At 35.6% G+C, this 20,839-nt stretch overlaps 3 protein-coding genes across 3 annotated transcripts; 2 read left to right on the top strand and 1 right to left on the bottom strand.

Moving 5' to 3' along the window:
- Nucleotides 1-4,372: 4,372 nt before the first annotated feature.
- LOC133705354 (uncharacterized) lies at nt 4,373-11,503 on the bottom strand. The gene is made up of 6 exons (XM_062130495.1): nt 10,358-11,503; nt 10,125-10,233; nt 9,633-9,753; nt 8,787-9,506; nt 5,390-7,337; nt 4,373-5,116 (listed from the first exon to the last, which is right to left on the bottom strand). Exons 1-6 carry the CDS (start codon nt 10,551-10,553, stop codon nt 4,689-4,691), a joined length of 3,522 nt encoding a protein of 1,173 aa, XP_061986479.1. The 5' UTR covers nt 10,554-11,503; the 3' UTR covers nt 4,373-4,688.
- Nucleotides 11,504-15,143: 3,640 nt separating this feature from the next.
- Nucleotides 15,144-19,251, top strand: LOC133705036 (3-oxoacyl-[acyl-carrier-protein] reductase 4-like). Its single transcript, XM_062130131.1, has 11 exons — nt 15,144-15,662; nt 15,751-15,893; nt 15,979-16,032; nt 16,721-16,801; nt 16,884-16,929; nt 17,009-17,103; nt 17,188-17,220; nt 17,691-17,825; nt 17,917-18,010; nt 18,398-18,480; nt 18,783-19,251. Exons 1-11 carry the CDS (start codon nt 15,482-15,484, stop codon nt 18,813-18,815), a joined length of 978 nt encoding a protein of 325 aa, XP_061986115.1. The 5' UTR covers nt 15,144-15,481; the 3' UTR covers nt 18,816-19,251.
- Nucleotides 19,252-19,587: 336 nt separating this feature from the next.
- Nucleotides 19,588-20,739, top strand: LOC133705037 (TLC domain-containing protein At5g14285-like). The gene has a single exon (XM_062130132.1). The coding sequence runs from the start codon at nt 19,822-19,824 to the stop codon at nt 20,566-20,568; it is 747 nt and encodes a 248-aa protein (XP_061986116.1). The 5' UTR covers nt 19,588-19,821; the 3' UTR covers nt 20,569-20,739.
- The last annotated feature ends 100 nt before the right edge of the window (nt 20,740-20,839 follow it).

The raw sequence follows: 20,839 nt of genomic DNA, 5'->3' as shown, positions 1-20,839 counted from the left end.
CTCATTCTAATTGAGTTGATAATATTTGCATGATTTGTTTTTAAATATTTAAATATATTAGTTTTTGCTTTAATTATTTAAATGTATCAGTTAAATAATAATAATAATAATAATCAAAGTGTATTAATCCGAAGTGTAGTAATCAAGTTCTAGTTGACTTGTCCGTTAAATGCATATAAATATCTTAAAATAATAATAAGTGAGGCTGGAGAAGAAAAACCAGTGAAAAATGAAAACTTAAAACACTAATACAATTTAATTAAACAAAAATCCCTGATAGAGATGCTGGAACCACTAAGTTTGAGACAGTTTATGATTGTTTTTTAAAATATTATAAATTTTAAAATATATTAAAATAATATATATTTTTTATTTTTAAATTTTTTTTGATATCAGTACATTAAAATGATTTAAAAATATTAATTTAAAATAAAAAATAAAAAATATTTTATTTTTTTTAAAAATATTTTTAAAACACTAAAATAAACTAAAAAAGTGTAAGAAGCTTTCTCTGCTTGCCGACAACAACATAAATTGTACACGAAAAAAGATAAAGGGTCAATGCTTGATGGATGCTTTTCTCTTACCGAATCTTAGAGTTTGTCTTTAATGTGCACTCTTGCATGACACGAGTCTGTTTCATGGGTGTCTTCTTTTACCAAATCTTGTTTCTTTTTTTTTTTTTTACAAAAAAATTATAACAATAAACGTAAAAAGATTAGAGGAATAATAAAGGTTACGTGAAATAACATATTTTTATCTTTGTGTGTTTTATAACCACAACAATATAAAATTCCATTCATTTAGTTCAATTGTTCGATGAGTTGGTTCTAATTATATTAATCACTTGATTTTTTTACATAAAAATCATAATTTTTAAATTTTTTTTTTTAAATATGTTTTATGAATTAAAATATATATTTTTGTCTAATTTATACACTAAAAAATAAACTCCAATTAAAATCTCAAAAATTTATTGTTTATATAGTAGTTGTTTTCTATTTTTAAATGTCAATAATGTAGTCGGCTCGCGATAACAGGTGATTCTGAACTGTTAGGTGTGAGTCCGTCATCACTAAATAAAAATTTGCTTCAAACAAATTAAATGGATGACCTAATAGATACACTCATGGACCAATGAGACAGGTCCAGGCCCAAGATGAGGTTTAGTTACGCCAGACCAGAATAACAACTAAAAAATACCATAAATTTTTACAGGAGTTTTTGGAAGCCGTTCTCTCTACAGTAGCTAACGCGTCGCTACACAAACTACTAGATATTTAGATATCAAAAATCTCACCGAGCAACCTCTAATTTTAGCAGTTTTGATATTTTTCTTGTTATTTTCAAAACTGAGCGATCGTTTGAGTTAGATGATTGAATTTTTACCTTATCGCATTTTAAAAGCGCACTATTTAGAAGCATGACAACAATTTTATCACACTTAAAAAATAATAACATTTAATAAATATAAGGTTTATAAAGTGAGGCATTTTAAACAATATTATTTCATTAATTATTTTTTATATTTGTCGCGTTAATTGCCCAATTTATCTCCAAATCTTTGGGTTTGTCTTTAAACCTACACTTTGCTAGAGACGGGTCTACTTTATAGGTGTTTTTTTCTAGTTAAAGCCACATTTCTTGTGTTCTTAATTATACTAGCATGGGCAATTTTTTTTTTATTTTCAATTATGTATTTTACTTGTAGTTGTTAAATACAAGAGTAACTCGAAAAGTATAAATATCCAACTCTGATAGATATGTAGTTCATCCTAAACCTAGTCTAAATTTAGTCAGATTAACATAAAGATTTATTTTTTTAAAATAAAATAAAATAACATATTTTAATAAAAAAACATTAACCTAACCATGCAATTCAATGACATGTTATTTTCTAAATCAGTTCCAATCAAAATTAAAACTATAATATTAGTTGTTTATTATATAGTTATCAAGGCCATGTTTGTTTCCCGGAATTCATTTTCCGGGAAACTATTTTCCAAACTTTCCTGTGTTTGTTTGCTATTAGGAAAATTGGTCAACGAAAAACACTTTCCGGTCAACGGAAAACACTTTCCGGTCAACAGAAACACTTTTCGGTCAACGAAAAACATTTTCCAGTCAAAGAAAAATTTGGTTTGGTTTCTAGGAAAGTGTTTTTCCTTTTGGCTGTGTTTGTTTTCTGGAAAGTGGTTTCCGGGAAACCACTTTCCAAACTTTCATGTGTTTGTTTGCCATTGGAAAAGTTGGTCAACGGAAAACACTTTCCAGTCAAAGGAAAATTTGGCTTGGTTTTCAGGAAAGTGTTTTCCTGAAAAATTTAGGCGGAAAACACTTTCCGGAAGTTGTGAAAAATTTAGAAATGCCATTATTTGCTGATTATATCAAATTTGATCCTCAAACTTTTGATTGCTATATATAATTTGTTTTGAATATTTATTTTTCAATTTCATCTCTTAAAATTTAATTTTTATATTAATTTTGGTCCTTATTTTTATAATTGCTATTTGCTTTTTCCTTATCATTTTTTTATTGAAATTTTTTATCTATCAAATTTGATCCTCATTCTTTTGATTTTTATTTATTTTATTTGAAATAATTTATGAAATGTTAATTATTTTAATTTTAATTTCTTCATCTTTCATTTTTTTTAAATTTTTTAAATTTGATCTCTATTATTTTGATTATTATTTATTTTATTTGAGATAATTTATGAAATTATATTTTTTTTCAATTTCATTCTCATTCAACTTTTTAATTTGTAAGATTTGTTTCTCATTATTTTAATAAACTTGAAAAAATAAAACATTAATAAATTATTTTCCAGCTTATTTTCAATAACATAACCAAACACTGGAAAGTGTTTTCCAATTTATTTTCCATTACACTACCAAACATCAGAAAATAATTTCTCGGAATTTACCTTTCCAGAATTTACTTTTCTTGAAATTCACTTTTTTTTTTAAAAAAAACTTTTCTACAAATAAACAGGACCCAAACTCAATTTAATAGTCGACTTGACTTGCGAGGCGTTGGTCATGGGCTTGGTTTATGTTCACTGGACTACCTTGCCAAAAGGTTTGAAAATTGTTAATGTAGATTTGGATAACATTGAAATTGGTAAAGTGAGCAATATCAGATTCTTTGACTGTGGTGGCTTGGCAGTTGGGGAGTGTCTTTCACACAAGATTGCGGAGGCAGCAACGATGGCAACTAGCACTAAATGCTGGGCCGCAGCCGCTCTCAGCCCAAGTGAGTCCAGCATTCATGGGTGCTTCTAATTTACCCACAGATGGATTTACAGAACTCAGTGCTTCCGGTGGATTTGATTCAAGTAAGAAACCGTTTGATAACGTGGTGGCGTCTATATTTTCTACGATTTGAAGCTATAAGCTGTTTGGTAACACATGAACACAAGTTACTATTCATTGGATCCCACGTGCTACAACGTTTGAAACGCAAGAAAATGAGAAGCAGCTCCTGCCTGCTTTCTGTGCAGTGAAATGATACTACTGTATGCTACTGTAGTGAACAGTGGAGCATAACTCCACTGTTCACTAAACACTTTTTTTTTTAAAACAGTGGAGGCATGCCTCCACTGTTCAGTGAACATGTTTTTTTTTTAAAAAAACCAGTACATTTAATTAATTTCACTTGCACTGTTTACGTAAACGTGAACAACAACTTTTTTTAAAAAAAAATTAGTTTAAGATGAATTAAATTTACTCGTACTGTAATCTTAATTTTATTTTTGATAATATTTTACCTAATTTTATAGTTCTTGTCGGATGAATTTTGTACGTAATGAAATTGTAGATAGTTTTTTGTTAAAGTTATTTTTTTATATATAAAGTGTGATTTATTTCATGATGCAATAACAATAGTTAAATCCATAATATTTAAATTAAAAATCATCAATATTAATATATATATTTTTAAAATTATTTTATAACCTCAATTTCAAAAGCATTCTTAACCAAACACATTAAAACTATTTTTTCTTCAACCTCAATTTCAACCACAGTTTTAACCAAACACCTATTTTTTCAAACCAACCTCAATTAAAAGTACTTTTTATAAAATAATTTTTTTTAAATCACAATCATAACTGCTACCGCAATACCAAACACACTCAGGTTTGTGTTTGCTGCCTAAAAGATTACTGCGCTCAGGGCTAGAGCCGCCTGTACAAGCGTGTCGAAGCCAACGCGGGTTGAATCTGCCTCAGCATTTATTTGGAAATGTGCAATGAGCGCATCAAGATCAATCTTTGCGGTTTTGTAGAAAGTCTATGCCGTCTCCCAGCGTGAAAATGTGTAAGAGGTTTGTGCCTCCCTTCCAAGAAAACTATGGAGGTAACTATGACAAGTAGAAAAATTAGGGTTTCCTTCACACTTTTTCTACCGAAGCACTTGAATCAGACGGGATAAGTAACAAGAATATGGCACCCGGGGCAGGGCAAACACAAATCCCCGCTGCCTCACTGATATCAACCTAACGACAACCTTTACAATTATGTCACCACCGCAACGTGGTGCTTCTTACAAATAAATTGGAATCAACATGAATGAATTGGCAGTGGTCCATGCAGCCCTTCGAACACAAAAACTATTAGCATACAAGCACTTGTCATCTCTCCATGCAGCTGGAGAAGGTAGCAGAGTCACACAGCGTGAATGAAAGATTCACATTATTGTGCAATTGCACTTGGATTCTAGCTTCGGAGGCTTCATACTGTCCATCTCGTTGGGAAGCCCAACATTACGCACCATGGATTCATTGGAATTCTCATCGTTCTCAGTCTTGTTGGCAGAGTGTTTGACATCTGTTTCTGCCCGCCTCTGCCTGACTTTTTGGGATTTTGAAGTTCCTTTTCCAGCAGGTCTTCCACGTGGATCCTTTCTGTCAGCAGTGGACTCTCCGAGAATTGTAACTGTTGGCCGAGAACCTTCCAAGGGTTCTGAACTTTCCTTTTCGAAGGCTATAGTTGCAGCATGGTAGGCCAGATCATGAACAATGGAGCTACAGAAAAGTGCTGCATCGGTTACTTCGTCAAGGGATAGGCTTCTTGCCTTGCTCCCTCCTTGACAGTCGACCATTATGGTTGACTCCTCTGTCAAAAGTTAAAAAACTCGTTAGAGAATCATTTTGTAAACATAGGAATGGCAACCAACATTGCATTAACGTTTAACTTTACCAACTGCAGAACATGACTTGTATTCTCACCAGAAAACAAACCACTTAACATAAAATATTTAGATCAGACTGTCAAGGCAAATAAAAAAGGTCTCAACTCCATCAATCGGAAGAATGTTCCAGTCAACTGTGTTCAAACCTACAAACAGATACGTGATCAACATGAATCACTACACAGGATTAAACATACCTAATATGCTATCTGCATGATCTGGCATGTTGTGTTCCAAAACAGAAGCAGTTGTTTCCTTATCTGGAGGTGCTGGGACTGGGTGATCCTGAACTTCATTTATGGTGCTCCTTGATTTTGACGATACATCATCATTCTCTGACCCAGTACCACAACAATTGTTCTCAGCTTCTATTTCTGATATTGAAGCCAAACGCCTATGAGTAGTAACCTCAGTAACATCCAATCTGTCAAGACTAGTATTCAGCATGTTATCTTTGGCTTCAACAGAAGGCTCTAGAGGAATAGCTGATGCTTCTACATCTGAGACATCCCCTGCATTGTTTGGCAAATCTTCTCTGTTTTCATATGATACTACTGAATTCTCCTCCAGGTGAATGCCAACTGTATGATGTGGCAAATCTGAGGAAGAGATATCAGTTTTCCTATTACTGTCATTTTGCTCAAACAAATCTTCTTCAGGAACCTTTGCACCAGTAAAAAATATACGGGAAACATCCAGTTCTTTATTTTCTGAAGCCAGCAATATCCTTTGGGAAGCTACAGGAGTTTCCTCCAACCTATCATATTTCATATTGCCAACAGTAACCTCAACATTTTCTTCGTGTCTGTTTGTTGCAAGACCTAGAGTTTGGTGACCATCACTTAAAGTTCCAGAAAAAGATGATGAAGTGCTTTGAGGTCTTGAGTTTAGGTCATATCTGTAGTTCTCCAGGTCAGATTTCCTGCCACTTAACTGTCGTTGAACACGTGTTTCCGCGTGTCTGCCAGAGCTGAAATCAATGGAGGATGATGCAGATGTACTGCCATACCCAATGGAGCTTCTCAAACTGTTTGCACTGTCTCTTGCATAAGACAAATCATCATAAGTAATGGTAGAAGCAACTAAAGTCCTGCCTTGAACAACAGGCCCCTTGCTGCTGCTAGACTTCTTGAGTAATACAGAAATGCCAGCACCTTCTGAAACATCAGCCTTCAAACTTCGATAGTTATTTGAGTGCGGCAATTGATGATCTCCAGCATCTCCACCAGGAAGGCTATAACCAGCAGGTGGCTGTCCTGTTTCATGATGGCCTGTGGTACCATGTTCACTTCCCTCCATCAAAGACCTAGTAAGAGAACTTTCTCGGGAATAAAATCGCTTTTGCTCGTGGTGTGAAGTCTCACTTTGCTTAACTCTGTCTTCATGCCTGGGAACCCTTGCATCAACCATATCAACAAATTGCGAGTCCAAATCATTAACTTGTGGCTGTAATTCAGGCACATCCACCTGGATATCTGGCTCATCAGATTGCTTGTATTCTTTAGATATCTTGATAGACGGCACTGGGAGGCTCTCATCCGCTACTATTAGTGTGTCTGGAATGGCAGCACCCACAAGATTGTCTTGCCTACAGCAATCAGGACATAGATTTACATCCTTTTCCAGGGTTTCAATAACACGATACCTGCAACCACATTTAGAACAAACTTCTGTGTTTTCTAGACTATCAACTTCTGAAAAATCAGCCTTGACACATATAGTGTCAGAAGCAGAACTGATTTCAATGTCATGGTGTCTGAGCTCCTCACAGTCACCAGGCTCATGTTCAATCGTGGTGCCTCTGTCAAAGTCACACAGCCGAGAATGAAGACTATCATCTGCATCATGCCTGACATCCTTATTTAATGCATCTGCCTTATCAAAGGCAAAAACCTCTTCCAGAGCATCAGGGTATGGTACCTTGCCACTTTCAGCTGCCATATCTTCCTGGTGGCGGCAACTTCCCTTGGTATCTGATGCAGCACTGGTACCTTGATCAGAACTCGCATTACTGCTGGTTGTAACAGAAGAGTTCCTCAACATCAATGAACGATGTGCAGAACTTGCTTTTCCACCGTATAAGGTAGTGCTGGGGACACTAGATAAAAGTGGTCTGAACATGTTCTGGGGACTTTTCCGATGATCCTACACAAAAACATTGATGAAATATAGGATCCATGCACCAGACTTCTAAAGAAACTATGAACGCACAAGAGAGGAGAGTGAAAGTAAGCATGCCTGGATATTTTCACAGGAGATATAAACTACTCAAGGTTTCTAGGAAAATTCCATAAATAAACTGGCTTAACACACCACTTTAATACATATAATCCGATTCATAAAATACAGTAACTAGTGATTCAACTGTTATATGAATTCATCAATCTATCGTCATTGTTAAACTTTTTCTCACTCATCAAACCAGATACTTTATACCTGCATTATTCTAGTAATGATGTAACAGCACGATCACACCAAAAATGTTTCAACTAATTACATGATTTTAATTAATAAACAAGTTGGCGGGACCATTTCAAACCAGAAAATGCGTAATTACAATTGACTCCAAATCTGCAATTTGAAGCATTTTATGCTCAGAGTGTACAAACAATAAATGCAAGCCATTTTATCACGAAGCATTTATTTCAGTGCTGCGCAGAAGCTGACCACCAAATACAGAGAACATTCTTGTTGTACTGGGTGTGGTCACCAAATATTAAAAAATGAAGAAAATTTTTGCCAAACTACCAAGGTAAAAAAGGACATGATACTATTTCATTATCACAGTTGAGCAGGTTTGTTTTTTTAATTCATTTGGATAAGATTATAAAAGATTTTATTCAACATCACTTCAAAATACGTTCTCATTTCACCTTTTCTTTTGTTTTGTTGACGGGGGGAGAGAGGATGCATGCAGAATGGTGAACTCCTATAGGATTGGTTGAAACCCCACATGTTTTTAGGAATTATGACGGCATCCCACATAATTTTAGGCACTGTTGCAAAGGGTAAATTCTTGATGGTAGGGCTTGTTACTGATAACAATCTTACAAATTTTAGCTATCGAGATAGGTCATAGAATGGTGTTCATGACAATTTTAAATATTTATAAATCTGAGGAGATTTTTGAGCTTAGCATCATGAACAATTAATAAAAGGATTTATGGTGATAAGAGTTATCAAAATTGTCAATATTTTACTTTTTTGGCACATGGAAGCTCATCTTAGTGTCTGAGTACGGCATAGATCTTTGTGTATAACCTAACTCTAGAAAAGGCAAATTTGATTTTACCCAAAACGCAATGGCATGTGATTTTGTGAGAATCATGTGAAGTAATAATGTGTACTGCACCTACACAAGCAATATATTCACTTCAGAATAAAATTCCCTTCTTTTGTGAAAAGAGAAGAAAGGGAACACAAGCAAATGAACTAAGTTTTCAAGTGTGAGTTTTACTACAAATTAAATGATCAATATCACACTATTAAGAGTCAAGCATGTTGGGTGACTATTGTAGGAATATTCACAAAAAATATCACTGGTAAATATTTAACAGAAAAGAGTGTGATTAAGTGAAATAGGCATCGAGATACCATTTGACGAATAGCAGAGTCGAAGGATCTTTTTGGAGCAGAACTTGGGGAAAATATTCTAGTTGAGTTCTTGGAGAATGCAGGAGCTCTATTATTAGGAAAGCCACCAATTCTCTTCGAAGCCAAGCGGTCTAAGCTACCCACATGAATGGATTGTAGAGAGTCCACATCATCATCACCAGATGATGCCACAGAACCTTTGCTGCGTGAGCTAATTGGGTCTCTATCATGACTGTGTGATGAACTAACACTTCTAGAGGCTGGAGACATTGATTGCCTGCTAAATTTTGAGCCCGAGTCCCTACTATTTTTGGATGCTGGAGAGGAACCCCTTACATATGATGCTGGCCGATCAGCTAGAGAAGTGCGAAGATTTGGTGGTGCTTCAGAGGAGAAACCAGGGATATTTGACTGCCATGCCCTTATTTTTGGTGAGGCAGAGTTCCCTCTACTTGTCCTTATGGGCGAACTTCCCCTCGCCCCTGATCCTGTGCTCATTCTCCCTGGAGTTGAAGACCTAGGAGCAGATGTTGAGGCTTTACTTGGAGGGGGAGATGGCCTACGTGATGGAGTGGCAGGCTGTTGAGTGGGAGTTGGACTAGAATGAGGTGCTGATGACGGCCTTCCTCTTGACTGAAATGTGCTGTTACCAGAACCCAGGGAAGGGCTTAAGCGATTTGGACTTGCACTGCCCCTACTGCTCCTGTGACTCTTCTCCATCTATATATGGATGCACACATCTCACTTACAGGCAATTGAGAATGGATAGAAATATATTCTTTATCCAAACCTTAAGGGGTAGTAAAATAAATAAATTGTATTCCATAAAAGCAGTCAATGACTTACTGTCGAAGATCTTGCTATGGAAATGGGTTGACTACGTGGTCTGCCCCTGGATGCAACATTAACTGGTGGCGGCTCATCATCCAAAGAAGGAAAAAGTGGGGTGTCAGGCGGAGTTAATAACCTACAAAATTATTACGACCAAGCAATTCATTAAAACCAAAAACAGCTAAGAGCACTCTTAACAGCTTTAAAGCAAGATGCAAAAGAGAAGATGTGAAATAATTCCTATAAAATTATTGTTTTTCAGCTTGTCTTTGCAAATTAATAATTCAATCAATGGCACTAGTAGCTTGCACATTTAGAAACTAGACTCGTTGTATACCTACAAAACTTCATACTTTTATCTATGATAAATTTATCCATATAAATCGACTGTGACACAAAAACAAGTTTCCCTTTGTGAAAACTTAAATGTTTCCTTCTGTTTGCTAGAGAAACAAAAAAATTAGGAAGGTGTAGTAAAATGTTTCCAAATAGGAAGCCATAACCCACCAGTCATAGTCATCCTTCTCCCCATCTATATTAAGAAGTTCACTATTCTCTCCTCGAACAGGGATTGAAACTCCAAGTTTGAAGTCTGAGAAGTATCTCAACTTTGAAGCTGCGTAAAAATATTTAATTCAATCACAAAGCAAGCAACATGATTAACCAGAAGAAACATTTATATTTGGGAAAGGATAACACAATGAACCAAATGAAAGAACAGAGCTTCAACAGAAAATTACAGAACGTGACTTCAAAGTCATCAGCCGACTGAAGCAAGAAACTCTCTCTTTCTCTAGACTGCATTTCATTGAACATAGCAAGATCGTCATCTTTATCTTTGAGGAGCAATCCACCTTCAAGGCTACGCCCTCGCTTATGATTGTCAGCTCTTGGCTCTCTCCCAGGAGAGTACCTCAATGCCGGAGAAGGCGGCATCTCCTCCACTACAAATAAATTTCCAGACTAATCACTTCAACCTCTCCTCAACACTAAAACCAAAACAACCCCTTTTCCAATCAAATTTCCCATAAACGAACATCCAACGAAGAACCAAAGAAATGAACTAGCAAAAACACCCTTCCTTCCCGAAAATGAAGCTTCAATTCAAGCTTCCATCCTTTTCAAGTTCCCCGCTGAATTAAACTAGCTCCACTTCTAGTAGCAACCCGAGACAGACAATCAATCCCCACGCATGCAAATTTAACACCAAATCTTCAGAAACAAATACCACAGCATAATATATACCATCACATTAATTAAAGCAAATGCAGCATTCAAAATGAATTAGCTCAGCAACCATATGACAACAAGAATCAAACAGAATCCTTCATCTCGAAATACAATTTCAAAACCCTAGATTTCTTTCCATCATGATCCCAACACACTAATACTACACTCCATAACACTCAAAACCCTCCAATTCAACTCATCCTCAACTTCTAACACCCTTCCACCGAAGAAACAAAGCAAAAACTCACCGTTTCAAGTCAGTGAGGTGGAGCAAACTGAGCAAAGTAGCAGCAGCAGCTTCACTCACCAGAAACCGAAAAAAAAAAAAAATATATATATATATATATTCGAGTCAAAATTTCTTCAAAGAAGATCTCGAATTCCAAGATTAAATGCCAGTTTACAACGCCAAAAATGCTTCCTTTTCTGGATCTAAACGCATTTTATGCTCCAGGTAATTCACTGCCAGATCACGCGTCGCTTTCCTTCGAATTTTTCCAGCATTTGAAATTTAATAATAATAATAATCGTAATTTCTTTTAGGCTGTTGTTGCAGAGCTGCTTGGATTTGCTTCCTTCTCACCAACACCAAAATTTCACGTATATTTTTTTCTCTTTCTTTCTCAGTCAATTCCCTTCGATGGATATTTCTTCTTTTCTAAATTATTTATTTCTAATTATTATTTTCTTTATTTGTCTTAGTTCTATTTGTTTTAAGACAGTATAATACACGAACTCTTAACACGCGATTTATTAATTTAAGGATAAATCTAAGTGGTCACGTGCTTTGGTAGGCATTTTTTAGTACTTTATTTTCACGTATTCTTACCATGATGTTTTTTGGTTGTTGTTATAAAATTAAATTAATTAATTACATAATTCTTAGTATTTATTTTTTCTTTTATTTATTTTTATGTTTAAAAAATATTTTTTTAAAAACTTAATATTTTTTATTTATTTTACTTGAAATTAATATTTTATGAATGTTTTTAGATTATTTTTATGCGCTAATATCAAAAATAATTTTTTTAAAATAAAAATAATTATTTTAATATATTTTTAAATAAAAAATATTTTAAAAAATAATCACAATCATACTCTCAAACATATATAATATATTTTGGGGCCAGGAAAAAATAATAATTAACAACAATAAATTTAATGTATAATCCCCATATTCTGACGAATGAAACTATTTAATGGGACAAACATTTAATTTCCACATTAAATTGGCATTCCTTTGATAAGGATTCAACCTGGCTCACAAAATATAAGTTCATTTTTTAAAAAAATTATTTTTTATTCATTTATTTATTTTAATTTAATGAAGTGGCCTCTACTTCTATCGACTTTTCTTGTAAATTTATTTTCGACTTTATGACTATAAAAATAAAATATATGTCTTTTATGTTTGACTCGCTTGAGATAATAAAACAAATGAATGTAGGAGATTTGAGTTCTAATTTTAAAATTTAATTAGGATTTTATTTTCAATGTTTAAAACCTACTTGCAGTAAAAATTTAATATATATTATCAAACTATAGGTTTAGATATTTTTTTGGCGAGATTATAATAAAATAAATATTATATGATAACCAGAAAAGATTTCTGTTTCTTTTCCTAAATCAAATTGGAGCCATTTTTTATTTTCTTCTTTACATGGATTAGAGATGCTGAAAATAATTACCACATTTGGGTAATTAATAAGAACTGCAAGTAAAATCTTTGTTTTTTTTTTTTAAAAATAATCGAATGACGTAGAGCATTTATTTTAGAAGATACAAACAGTGAATCTTCTGGGGCTAATAAAATAATAAATATAGTAGTTTTTTTAAATATTTTATCTGAGCGAATACATTTTGAAACACGTGGCATGTACAGCGTAGAAGATGATGTATGAAGTCAACACAACGACGAAATTATCACTGGCCATGGCCACTGATGGAAAAGATTGAGAATGATGTCGTTTTAATTGGTAGGTGATAGAGAAGACTTAAAAGGCTCGAGCAATCATGAGAACAACTCTTTACTGCCAAGATTTGGCTGCCACGAGTCTTGCATTCAAGCATTGTCCGCATAAAGCAAAGCATGTTAAATTCTGGTTACCGTGGAAGGAGCTGTCAAGCTTTGATGTTCATGCAGCTCTTTCTTCTTCTTCTTAGCCATCCCAGGCATGCAGCAAACCCTAGGACCATGGATCTGGGGAATCCATGGTATTAATCCTACTGTAACAAAACCAGTAATCAAACCCTTGTTTTCAGCTTAAGAAATTATCGATCTTACTGACTTAATTGGCTACCCACAAGGAGCCATGCTGCAACTTTTTTGCCAGGGAGGCGGGGGTGAACGGTGAAGGCTGGAAAAGTTGAAAACCATCTTCGGCTGCGATATTATAACCTAATCAGGTGGTGGTGTGATGGTTAACCCATCACTTTGGATAACGACCAAGCTAGGTTCAAAGTCAATATCAGAGTTCTTGGCCCATGATTAACTCGCTTGCTCTACGTTGACTCACCATCTAATACCATCCCCCCCCATATATTGATTTTACAAAAGTCAAACAATTTTTTTTTAAAAGAAGTTACAGCAAAGAAAGGCAATCGGTGAATTGCCGTGTTTGGAGTTAAAGGTTACAGGTATCAAACTCCGCTTTAGCACGTGAATTTAATAATTTATTGATTTTGCCTGTAATTCGTGTTAAGTTTTAAATTAATTTAGTATAATCCGATTTATCTGGCATGCTAATCTATAACTTTATCTATTTAATCAAAATTAAATTTAAATTATTAAAAAAATTAAAAAAATATTATTTTAAATTAACCTATTTTAATCTATCCACCTATAAGTAAATCATTTACTTATCAATTTGAATTTAATATCTATGCTGAAAAGTAAATAACTAAGAAGCTATAAACGTCGAGGACCTTACCTTGGTAATTGATACCATTGCTAAAAAAAAAGACAGTCCACAGTTCTAATTTTTTATATTTAATGGTAGTGGTTTTTTTTTAATTTTTTTTATTTAAAAATATATTAAAATAATATTTTTTAAAAGTTATTTTTTATATCAACACATCAAACCGATATTAAAATATTAAAAAATTAATTTAAAATAAAGAAAAAAATAAAATAAAAATTATTTTTTTTAAATTATTTTGAAATGAAAAAATAATAAAGTTTTTTTTTTCTTTTCACGTCAGTAATCACCTTTTGTATACAAGAGAGGTCAGTAATGAGTAATAACTGCTCCGTGAGAAATAGTGCCATGATATTAAAAATAAATCATAAAGAGTTAACTTAGCTAAAAAGCAAATAACTAAGAAGTTATGGAGCGTGTTTGTCAGTGTGGTTGTGGGTGCTTTTCAAATAACTTTTCGTGCTAAAATGCATGCCAACGATGTTTTTTTATTTTTTAAAAATTATTTTTGACATCAGTACATCAAAACGATCCAAAACATATAAATTATATTAAATTTTAGCAAAAAAAAAAAATTTCAAATTTTTTGAGAACACGATCGCAGCCGCGTTCTCAAACGGTGATAAGGTCGAGGACCTTACCTTGGTAATTGATACCCACTGCCCCCAAAAGGCAGTCCGCCGTCTTAACTTTTTGACACTTGTTTTTTTCCACCTTTTGTATACAAGCGAGGTCAGTAATAAGTAATAACTGCTCCGTGACAAATAATGCCATGATATTAATTAAATAAATCATAAATAGTTAACTATAAATTAATTTCTATAGTTTTCGAAAACGAATTATTTAATCCATCTAGTTTATCAAAGCATCCCATGGACCTGTATAGAAAGGCAAGCCCATGTACAGTAAGATCATAGCCCAACCTGACGTGTCGTGCCAAGCATGGCCCATACCGTGAAGTTCTTGGGTGCATCTGTTCCTTTTAAAAGTCAACAAAAAATGGAGGGGAAAAAAGTTAATTATAAACTAGTCCCTTTAGTTTATCAAACAAATTAATTAACTCTTCTATAACGAAGAATTATTTAATAATTCATTGACCGTTAAATTGATAAAAGATCCGTTAGTTTTAACACCAATACCCAAACTACTCTTTGTTGCGTGGATGACTATTGGCTAACAACAATTTAAAGATTTCTTACAATAAATGGACTAAATAATTTATTTCCATAAACCACAAGGACTAGTTTGTAAACTAAAAAAAACTCACCTCGTGTCGATCGCACCAAGGAAAAGTGGGTGGGAATTAGTTTCCGCGGATCAACCGAATTTGCCGTCGATTAATTGTAAAAAAAAGCGCTCCTGAGGTACCCAATTTACTTGTTTGCCACTGCCAGCTTCATCTTGTCTCGTCGTCCATGGCAATTGAAAGATGCTGTCTCACTGGCTTCCTGGTAAATAATGAAAAAAACCATACCCAATTAATCTAGGGAGGGACCAGCAGCAAAAGTCAATCACAGATCAACTAGCTTCGAGTGAATCGCCACTCTAATAACAGTCTCCGGAGATAACAAAGCAAGGCAAGGGCAAGCCCTCAGCTACAAAACAAACGATCACATTTCTCTATAAAAAGCCAAGCAAATCGTTTTGGTTTCCCTGGCTCTCTTCTTCCCTTCCAATTCCTCTTCTTCTATTCTAAGGAGACGCTTTGGACCTCTCATGGCTGCTGCTGCTGCTTCCCTTGCCGGATCCAATGTCGTGGCCTTCAAATCAGCCGCTCATCTCGGCACCTCCGCTGATATCAGAATTGCTCACTTTCGGCCCTTGTCTCCTGTTTCCCGTGGACTCGGACGTCGCATTTCTTTGCAGTCCGGATCGAGGAGCCCACTCGCTTCTTCTGGTATCTATTTCACTTTCAAAAATAGGGAGACAGGAGTGTGTCGCTGTTATTTATTGAATGGTAATTGATTGATTGTAATGCGTGGCAGGTGTAATAGCTCAGGTCGCGACTGTTGAAACAGCGAGCGCGGAGGCGACGCAGAAGGTGGAATCGCCTGTAGTGGTAGTGACTGGAGCCTCCAGAGGTATTGGCAAAGCAATTGCTTTGTCTCTGGGAAAAGCAGGTTGCAAGGTTAGTAAAAAATTCCTGTGTATAACTTTTTTGTATCTTGGAAAATGGTGAATTATAGATACATCTTGTTTGTCTGATATTGCAGGTCTTGGTAAATTATGCTAGGTCATCAAAGGAAGCTGAGGAAGTTTCCAAGGAGGTAGGTGACTGATACATGCTATAAAATTTAGGAGTTTAAGGTTATCTTAGGAGAACTTGAAAACTTGTATTTATTGATGTGATTTTATTGATATGTATTCGACAACATAAATGTAATCTCTCTGATTTTTGAAATTTTAATACCAAGGCGTTGATCAGTTTTGCATTTAGTGTCTCATGGTTCAAGGTCTTGATGGTGTTTTTTTTTAAGGGTTAGCTGACCTCTGATGATTTCTGGCCATACGAAAATTAATCCTGTTTTTGCTGCCAATTAACTCTTTTCCACTAAGTGTTAAACTGACATACTTTAAAGAGCTCAAAATGTGAATTAGCTCCTTTGCAGCCAGATGTGGCTGGCGAATAATGAATCCATTGCTTTCTTTCTTTTGTTGCCGTGCCAAATGTCTACCCTTTTGTTGTATGGCCTATGCTCCATGACCTTTTTGAAATGGAAGTAAATAATTACTAAAAATATAATATGATTTACTTTTTTGAGATGAAAGTGTTTGAGATTGTGATGTTTAGTTTAACAACTTCACCAAGTTTGTTCATTTTTTTTAATCACACCTGTAGATTTCAGTTCACTTCCTGTATGTGCAGTTGTCCCATCTGTTTGCTGGAAATAGAGTTGTTACTAATTCATAGTGCATGATTGAAATGACCACTGAGTTTATTTGATAATTTTGTAGATCGAGGCTTATGGTGGTCAGGCCCTCACTTTTGGGGGTGATGTCTCAAAAGAGGCTGATGTGGAATCAATGATGAAAACTGTGAGCAAATGTTACCTTCTGTTTGTTGAATTTAATCATGAATATTATTTATATTGATGCTAATGATTTGTCACATTTGTAGGCTGTTGATGCATGGGGAACTGTTGATATACTGATAAATAATGCAGGTTAATAATAATTCTATCTTTCCTTATTGCTTTCTGTTTTCATTTTCAGTCCTCATAATGCCACATACCTCTATTTCAGGAATTACACGGGATACATTGTTGATGAGAATGAAGAAATCTCAGTGGCAGGAGGTTATTGATCTGAATCTCACCGGTGTATTCCTCTGCACGCAGGTGTGTGCATTAAGATCCAACTAGTTTGATTTATTTTATGCTTGCGATTATCTTAATCATGCTGATATTGTGTGCTCTTTGCAGGCGGCAGCCAAAATTATGATGAAAAAGAGAAAGGTAAGCTCATATTCCCATTCAAGTTATTTGGTCTTCATTGCCCTTCGCTAATTTTGTCCGGTGACATGTTTGTGCCCTTAAATGCCCAATTTGTTACTCTATTGAGCCTTTTTTCCCTGGAAGTTTAATTTTCTTTCATTCATCATGCACTTCTCTTATTAATAATTCTGCTTCAACTTCAACAGCATCAGATTGGTGTTGAGAAGCTATCATAGACCAGAATTCCATTTCTTCATAATGAAACTTGTACCGAGAGCATGGAGTTATGTCTCGAAGTTAAAAATAACTTTAAGACTTGCCACCATAAGTGTTTCCAATGGGTGTATGTGTGCACGCTGACTTCTCCAAGTTTAAGGATACTATCAACTAATTCAGCTCCTTCGTAGCTAATACCTCGTATATAATAATTCCCAGAAATTAAATGATAACATTATACAAGTTCTGGTAAGTAAAATTTTTTAATTTTGCAGGGAAGGATTATTAACATAGCATCCGTTGTTGGTTTGGTTGGCAATGTTGGGCAAGCCAACTATAGTGCTGCAAAGGCAGGTGTTATTGGCCTGACAAAGACTGTTGCAAAGGAATATGCAAGCAGAAATATTAATGTGAGTTTTCAGGAGTTTTATCTTTTTGTTAGAGTTCTGCACTTTCCAAGTTTTTGCACGAAAACCAGGTCTAATTAAGATGATTTTCCAGGTAAATGCTGTTGCCCCAGGATTCATTGCATCTGATATGACTTCCAAGCTTGGAGATGACATTGAAAAGAAAATCTTGGAAACAATACCCTTGGGTGAGAATATATTTTTCCTAGTGTGCAACTTTTTATCAAGTTTCATATTGATGTTGGCCTTTTAAGTTTCTGCTGCAAATTATTCAAGGCGTTGGATTTACAAAGCGTTTGAGAAGCATTTGTGTGAAACCCATATGAAAGCCCTCATTATTTTTGCTTTTGGCAATGAGCTAATATGGCTATCTTACAGAGTTCATCAAATCTATGTTTGTTTCTAGTAGTATATGTGAATATTTATCCAGCTCTATACTTCAATTGAATGACGAGTCAATTTTAGTTTAACCTCCGATTCAACAATTTGAACCTGAATTAGCTGAAAAAAATTTCATGAACATCTCATAGAATTTTGTTTTCGGATGAGACTCATAATAATTGCCACGTTTTCAGGACGTTATGGCCAACCAGAAGAGGTTGCAGGACTAGTGGAATTCCTGGCTCTTAACCCCGCTTCCAGTTACATCACTGGACAGGTTTTGAATCTTTTCTGTTTTGTTTTCCCTTGTTTTGTAAGTTTTAACTTGCTTTTCTAAATTATTTATTGGGGCTCTTAACTTGCTTTGTCTAAGCACTTGCAATGTCATGCCAGGCCATGGCATGGCCAAGAACTTACTGTAACGAGTTCCATTGGCTAAAACCAAGTGTTCATAAGAGCTCCTTGGCATGGCTCGCCTCATCCTGCCTTTGGCATCCATGGCAAGGCTAAGCCAAGGGAAGGTCATCCTGCCCCTGTTCCATTTCCATGGTCGCTAACTTAGATATTACTGTCACGCAGGTGTTGACTATCGATGGAGGAATGGTGATGTAAGTGGCATGCCATGTCTGGCTAAACCGTGAAATCTCTGCACTTTGAAGTTCATACAGGTGGTTTTGGAACCGCGATTCAAGTTAGGGTATGATTAGCTTGGGCAAGACAGTTTGTGGCATAATATAACGGTGTAATAAATGAGCACTCCCGACAAGTTTTGATAGAATCAACCATGAAACGGAAAAATAGAGAACGTGTATCAGTTTTCCCAGGCATTGGCTGGCACATGGAAGTGTAATTGCTTTGGTAGTAGTACAAAATATGGTGTTTATATCAGAGTATGTTAAAAGATAAACCAGTGAACATGATTCGTTTTTTATTGGCTATTTCAGAGAATGAAAGCCCCAGTCTAAATTGTGGTTGAACAGTAACGGGAGTGAATATCTCGGATTGAATGGGGTGGAATTTAGCCCATTAGAATTTGGATTTTGGAAAATCTCCTTCTGTCTTGTCTTACTGTTGAGGAAGGTATTAGGGTTCAATAAGCGTTTCAATTCACTTGATTTCCGATTGGTCATCATGCCATGCCTAAATTCTGAGAGGTGCAATTCCTACGTGGAAAATATCCGAATATGCTCGAGAGAATAAAGAACAAGGTAGGGCTCGTTACACCGTAAGCCAAGCACCGACCTTTACTTTACTTTTCCTTGTGGAACACTAACTTTATTCTTCTTATCGCCTTTCCTTTTCCATGTCTGATGCTTGACCCCTGTGCTTGCCCAGGTAAAAATCTTGGCATCACCCAGCCTTGATTGTTGCTTTATATTTTTATGGTATGGTAGAAAACTGACAGTGACAGAATTGAATTCAGGGAATACACGCTAAGATACTATTATAAGATATTCTTCACCCTTAAAGAGACTCACGCCTCCCTTGTTTCCTTCCCTCGAAGCCCTCCTTCTTCAAAGAATTCCCAACTCTATTTTTTTGTCAGCAAGGATTCTTTGGTGATAACAGAAGTCTCAAAAAGCATCGATCCTGTGTTAATTACCTGCAACCGGGTGATATGGATGCTCTAGTTCTCGCGTGTCCAACCCTACCCGGATTCTTTGCTGGGTTCCTCTCCATGTATTTTTTAGGTTATTTTGTGTTTTTTCGAAACTGGGAACTGAAACATCGAAAAGAAGCTTCAAGCTGCCTCATGTCGCTAGCTCATGGCAGTCCTGCGGTTATTATGGCTGTCCGTGCACTACTACACAGCCAGACCTTAGGTGCCTTTGCTCATCCCAACTCTGCTTTAGAAAACACAGTCCTTGAATTCAGTATGGCTTACTTCTTGGCAGACCTTCTTCACTACATGGTATTCTTCCCTGATGAAACTCTCTTCATACTTCACCATTTAGCAACATTATATGTGTTTGTCACTTGTCGTTATATGATCCATTATGGAGCACACGGACTTCTTCTGCTACTCATACTTGCCGAGGTTACAAGTGCTTGCCAGAATGTCTGGAGCATTGCCGGTAGCCGGAAAGCTGATGTTCCCGCCGCTGCAAGATTGCATGAATTTTTGGCGGTTCCGTTCTATGCCCTCTACTCTCTCGTTAGAGGTATTCTCGGTCCTGTCTGTTTGTTTAAGATGGGGGTGTTTTATCTGAATGGAGGAGCTCACGGTTTGATTCCTGCATGGGCTTGGATTTCTTGGATGGTTGTGATTGGAAGTGCAATATTGGTTAGCATATTGTGGGTTTCAAATCTCTGGGCAGAATGGATTAGAGAGAGAAGCCATCGAGCACACAAGAAAGTTGGGTAGAGCTCGGGGGTTCTCTCGAGGGTTGCTGTATTATTTAAATTGGCTTTCGCAATTGTGGGTTTAACATGTGTCATGATGCCCTGCCCTGTAATTTGGGGGTTTGTAATTATACTGATAGGTGGGCTAGGAGAAGATAGAACATTTATCTAATCAATGAAATTGTTTAGCAGAGATCAAGTGATTACTAGCATCTGTGTTTGCGTGATTACTTTGATGATCTATTGCAGGGACGAAAGCGGTTGAGATGCTTGACAAAATTATGCTTTAAACT

The sequence above is a fragment of the Populus nigra genome, chromosome 10, assembly GCF_951802175.1.
Source record: "Populus nigra chromosome 10, ddPopNigr1.1, whole genome shotgun sequence".
NCBI classification, from domain to species: Eukaryota; Viridiplantae; Streptophyta; class Magnoliopsida; order Malpighiales; family Salicaceae; genus Populus; species Populus nigra.
Note: the sequence above shows the minus strand (reverse complement) of the source record. Positions and strands in the feature narration are given on the sequence as shown.

Bases quoted from the DNA above. Each gene is read 5' to 3' on its own strand.
- LOC133705037 (XM_062130132.1), top strand. From the start codon at position 19,822: ATGGATGCTCTAGTTCTCGCGTGTCCAACCCTACCCGGATTCTTTGCT.
- LOC133705036 (XM_062130131.1), top strand. From the start codon at position 15,482: ATGGCTGCTGCTGCTGCTTCCCTTGCCGGATCCAATGTCGTGGCCTTC. The intron at 16,033-16,720 runs GTAGGTGACTGA...ATAATTTTGTAG, and splicing joins CTGAGGAAGTTTCCAAGGAG to ATCGAGGCTTATGGTGGTCA. The intron at 17,104-17,187 runs GTGTGTGCATTA...TGCTCTTTGCAG, and splicing joins GTGTATTCCTCTGCACGCAG to GCGGCAGCCAAAATTATGAT.
- LOC133705354 (XM_062130495.1), bottom strand. From the start codon at position 10,553: ATGCCGCCTTCTCCGGCATTGAGGTACTCTCCTGGGAGAGAGCCAAGA. The intron at 10,234-10,357 runs GTAATTTTCTGT...ATTTTTACGCAG, and splicing joins TGACTTTGAAGTCACGTTCT to CTTCAAAGTTGAGATACTTC. The intron at 5,117-5,389 runs GTATGTTTAATC...AACTTTTGACAG, and splicing joins TCATGCAGATAGCATATTAG to AGGAGTCAACCATAATGGTC.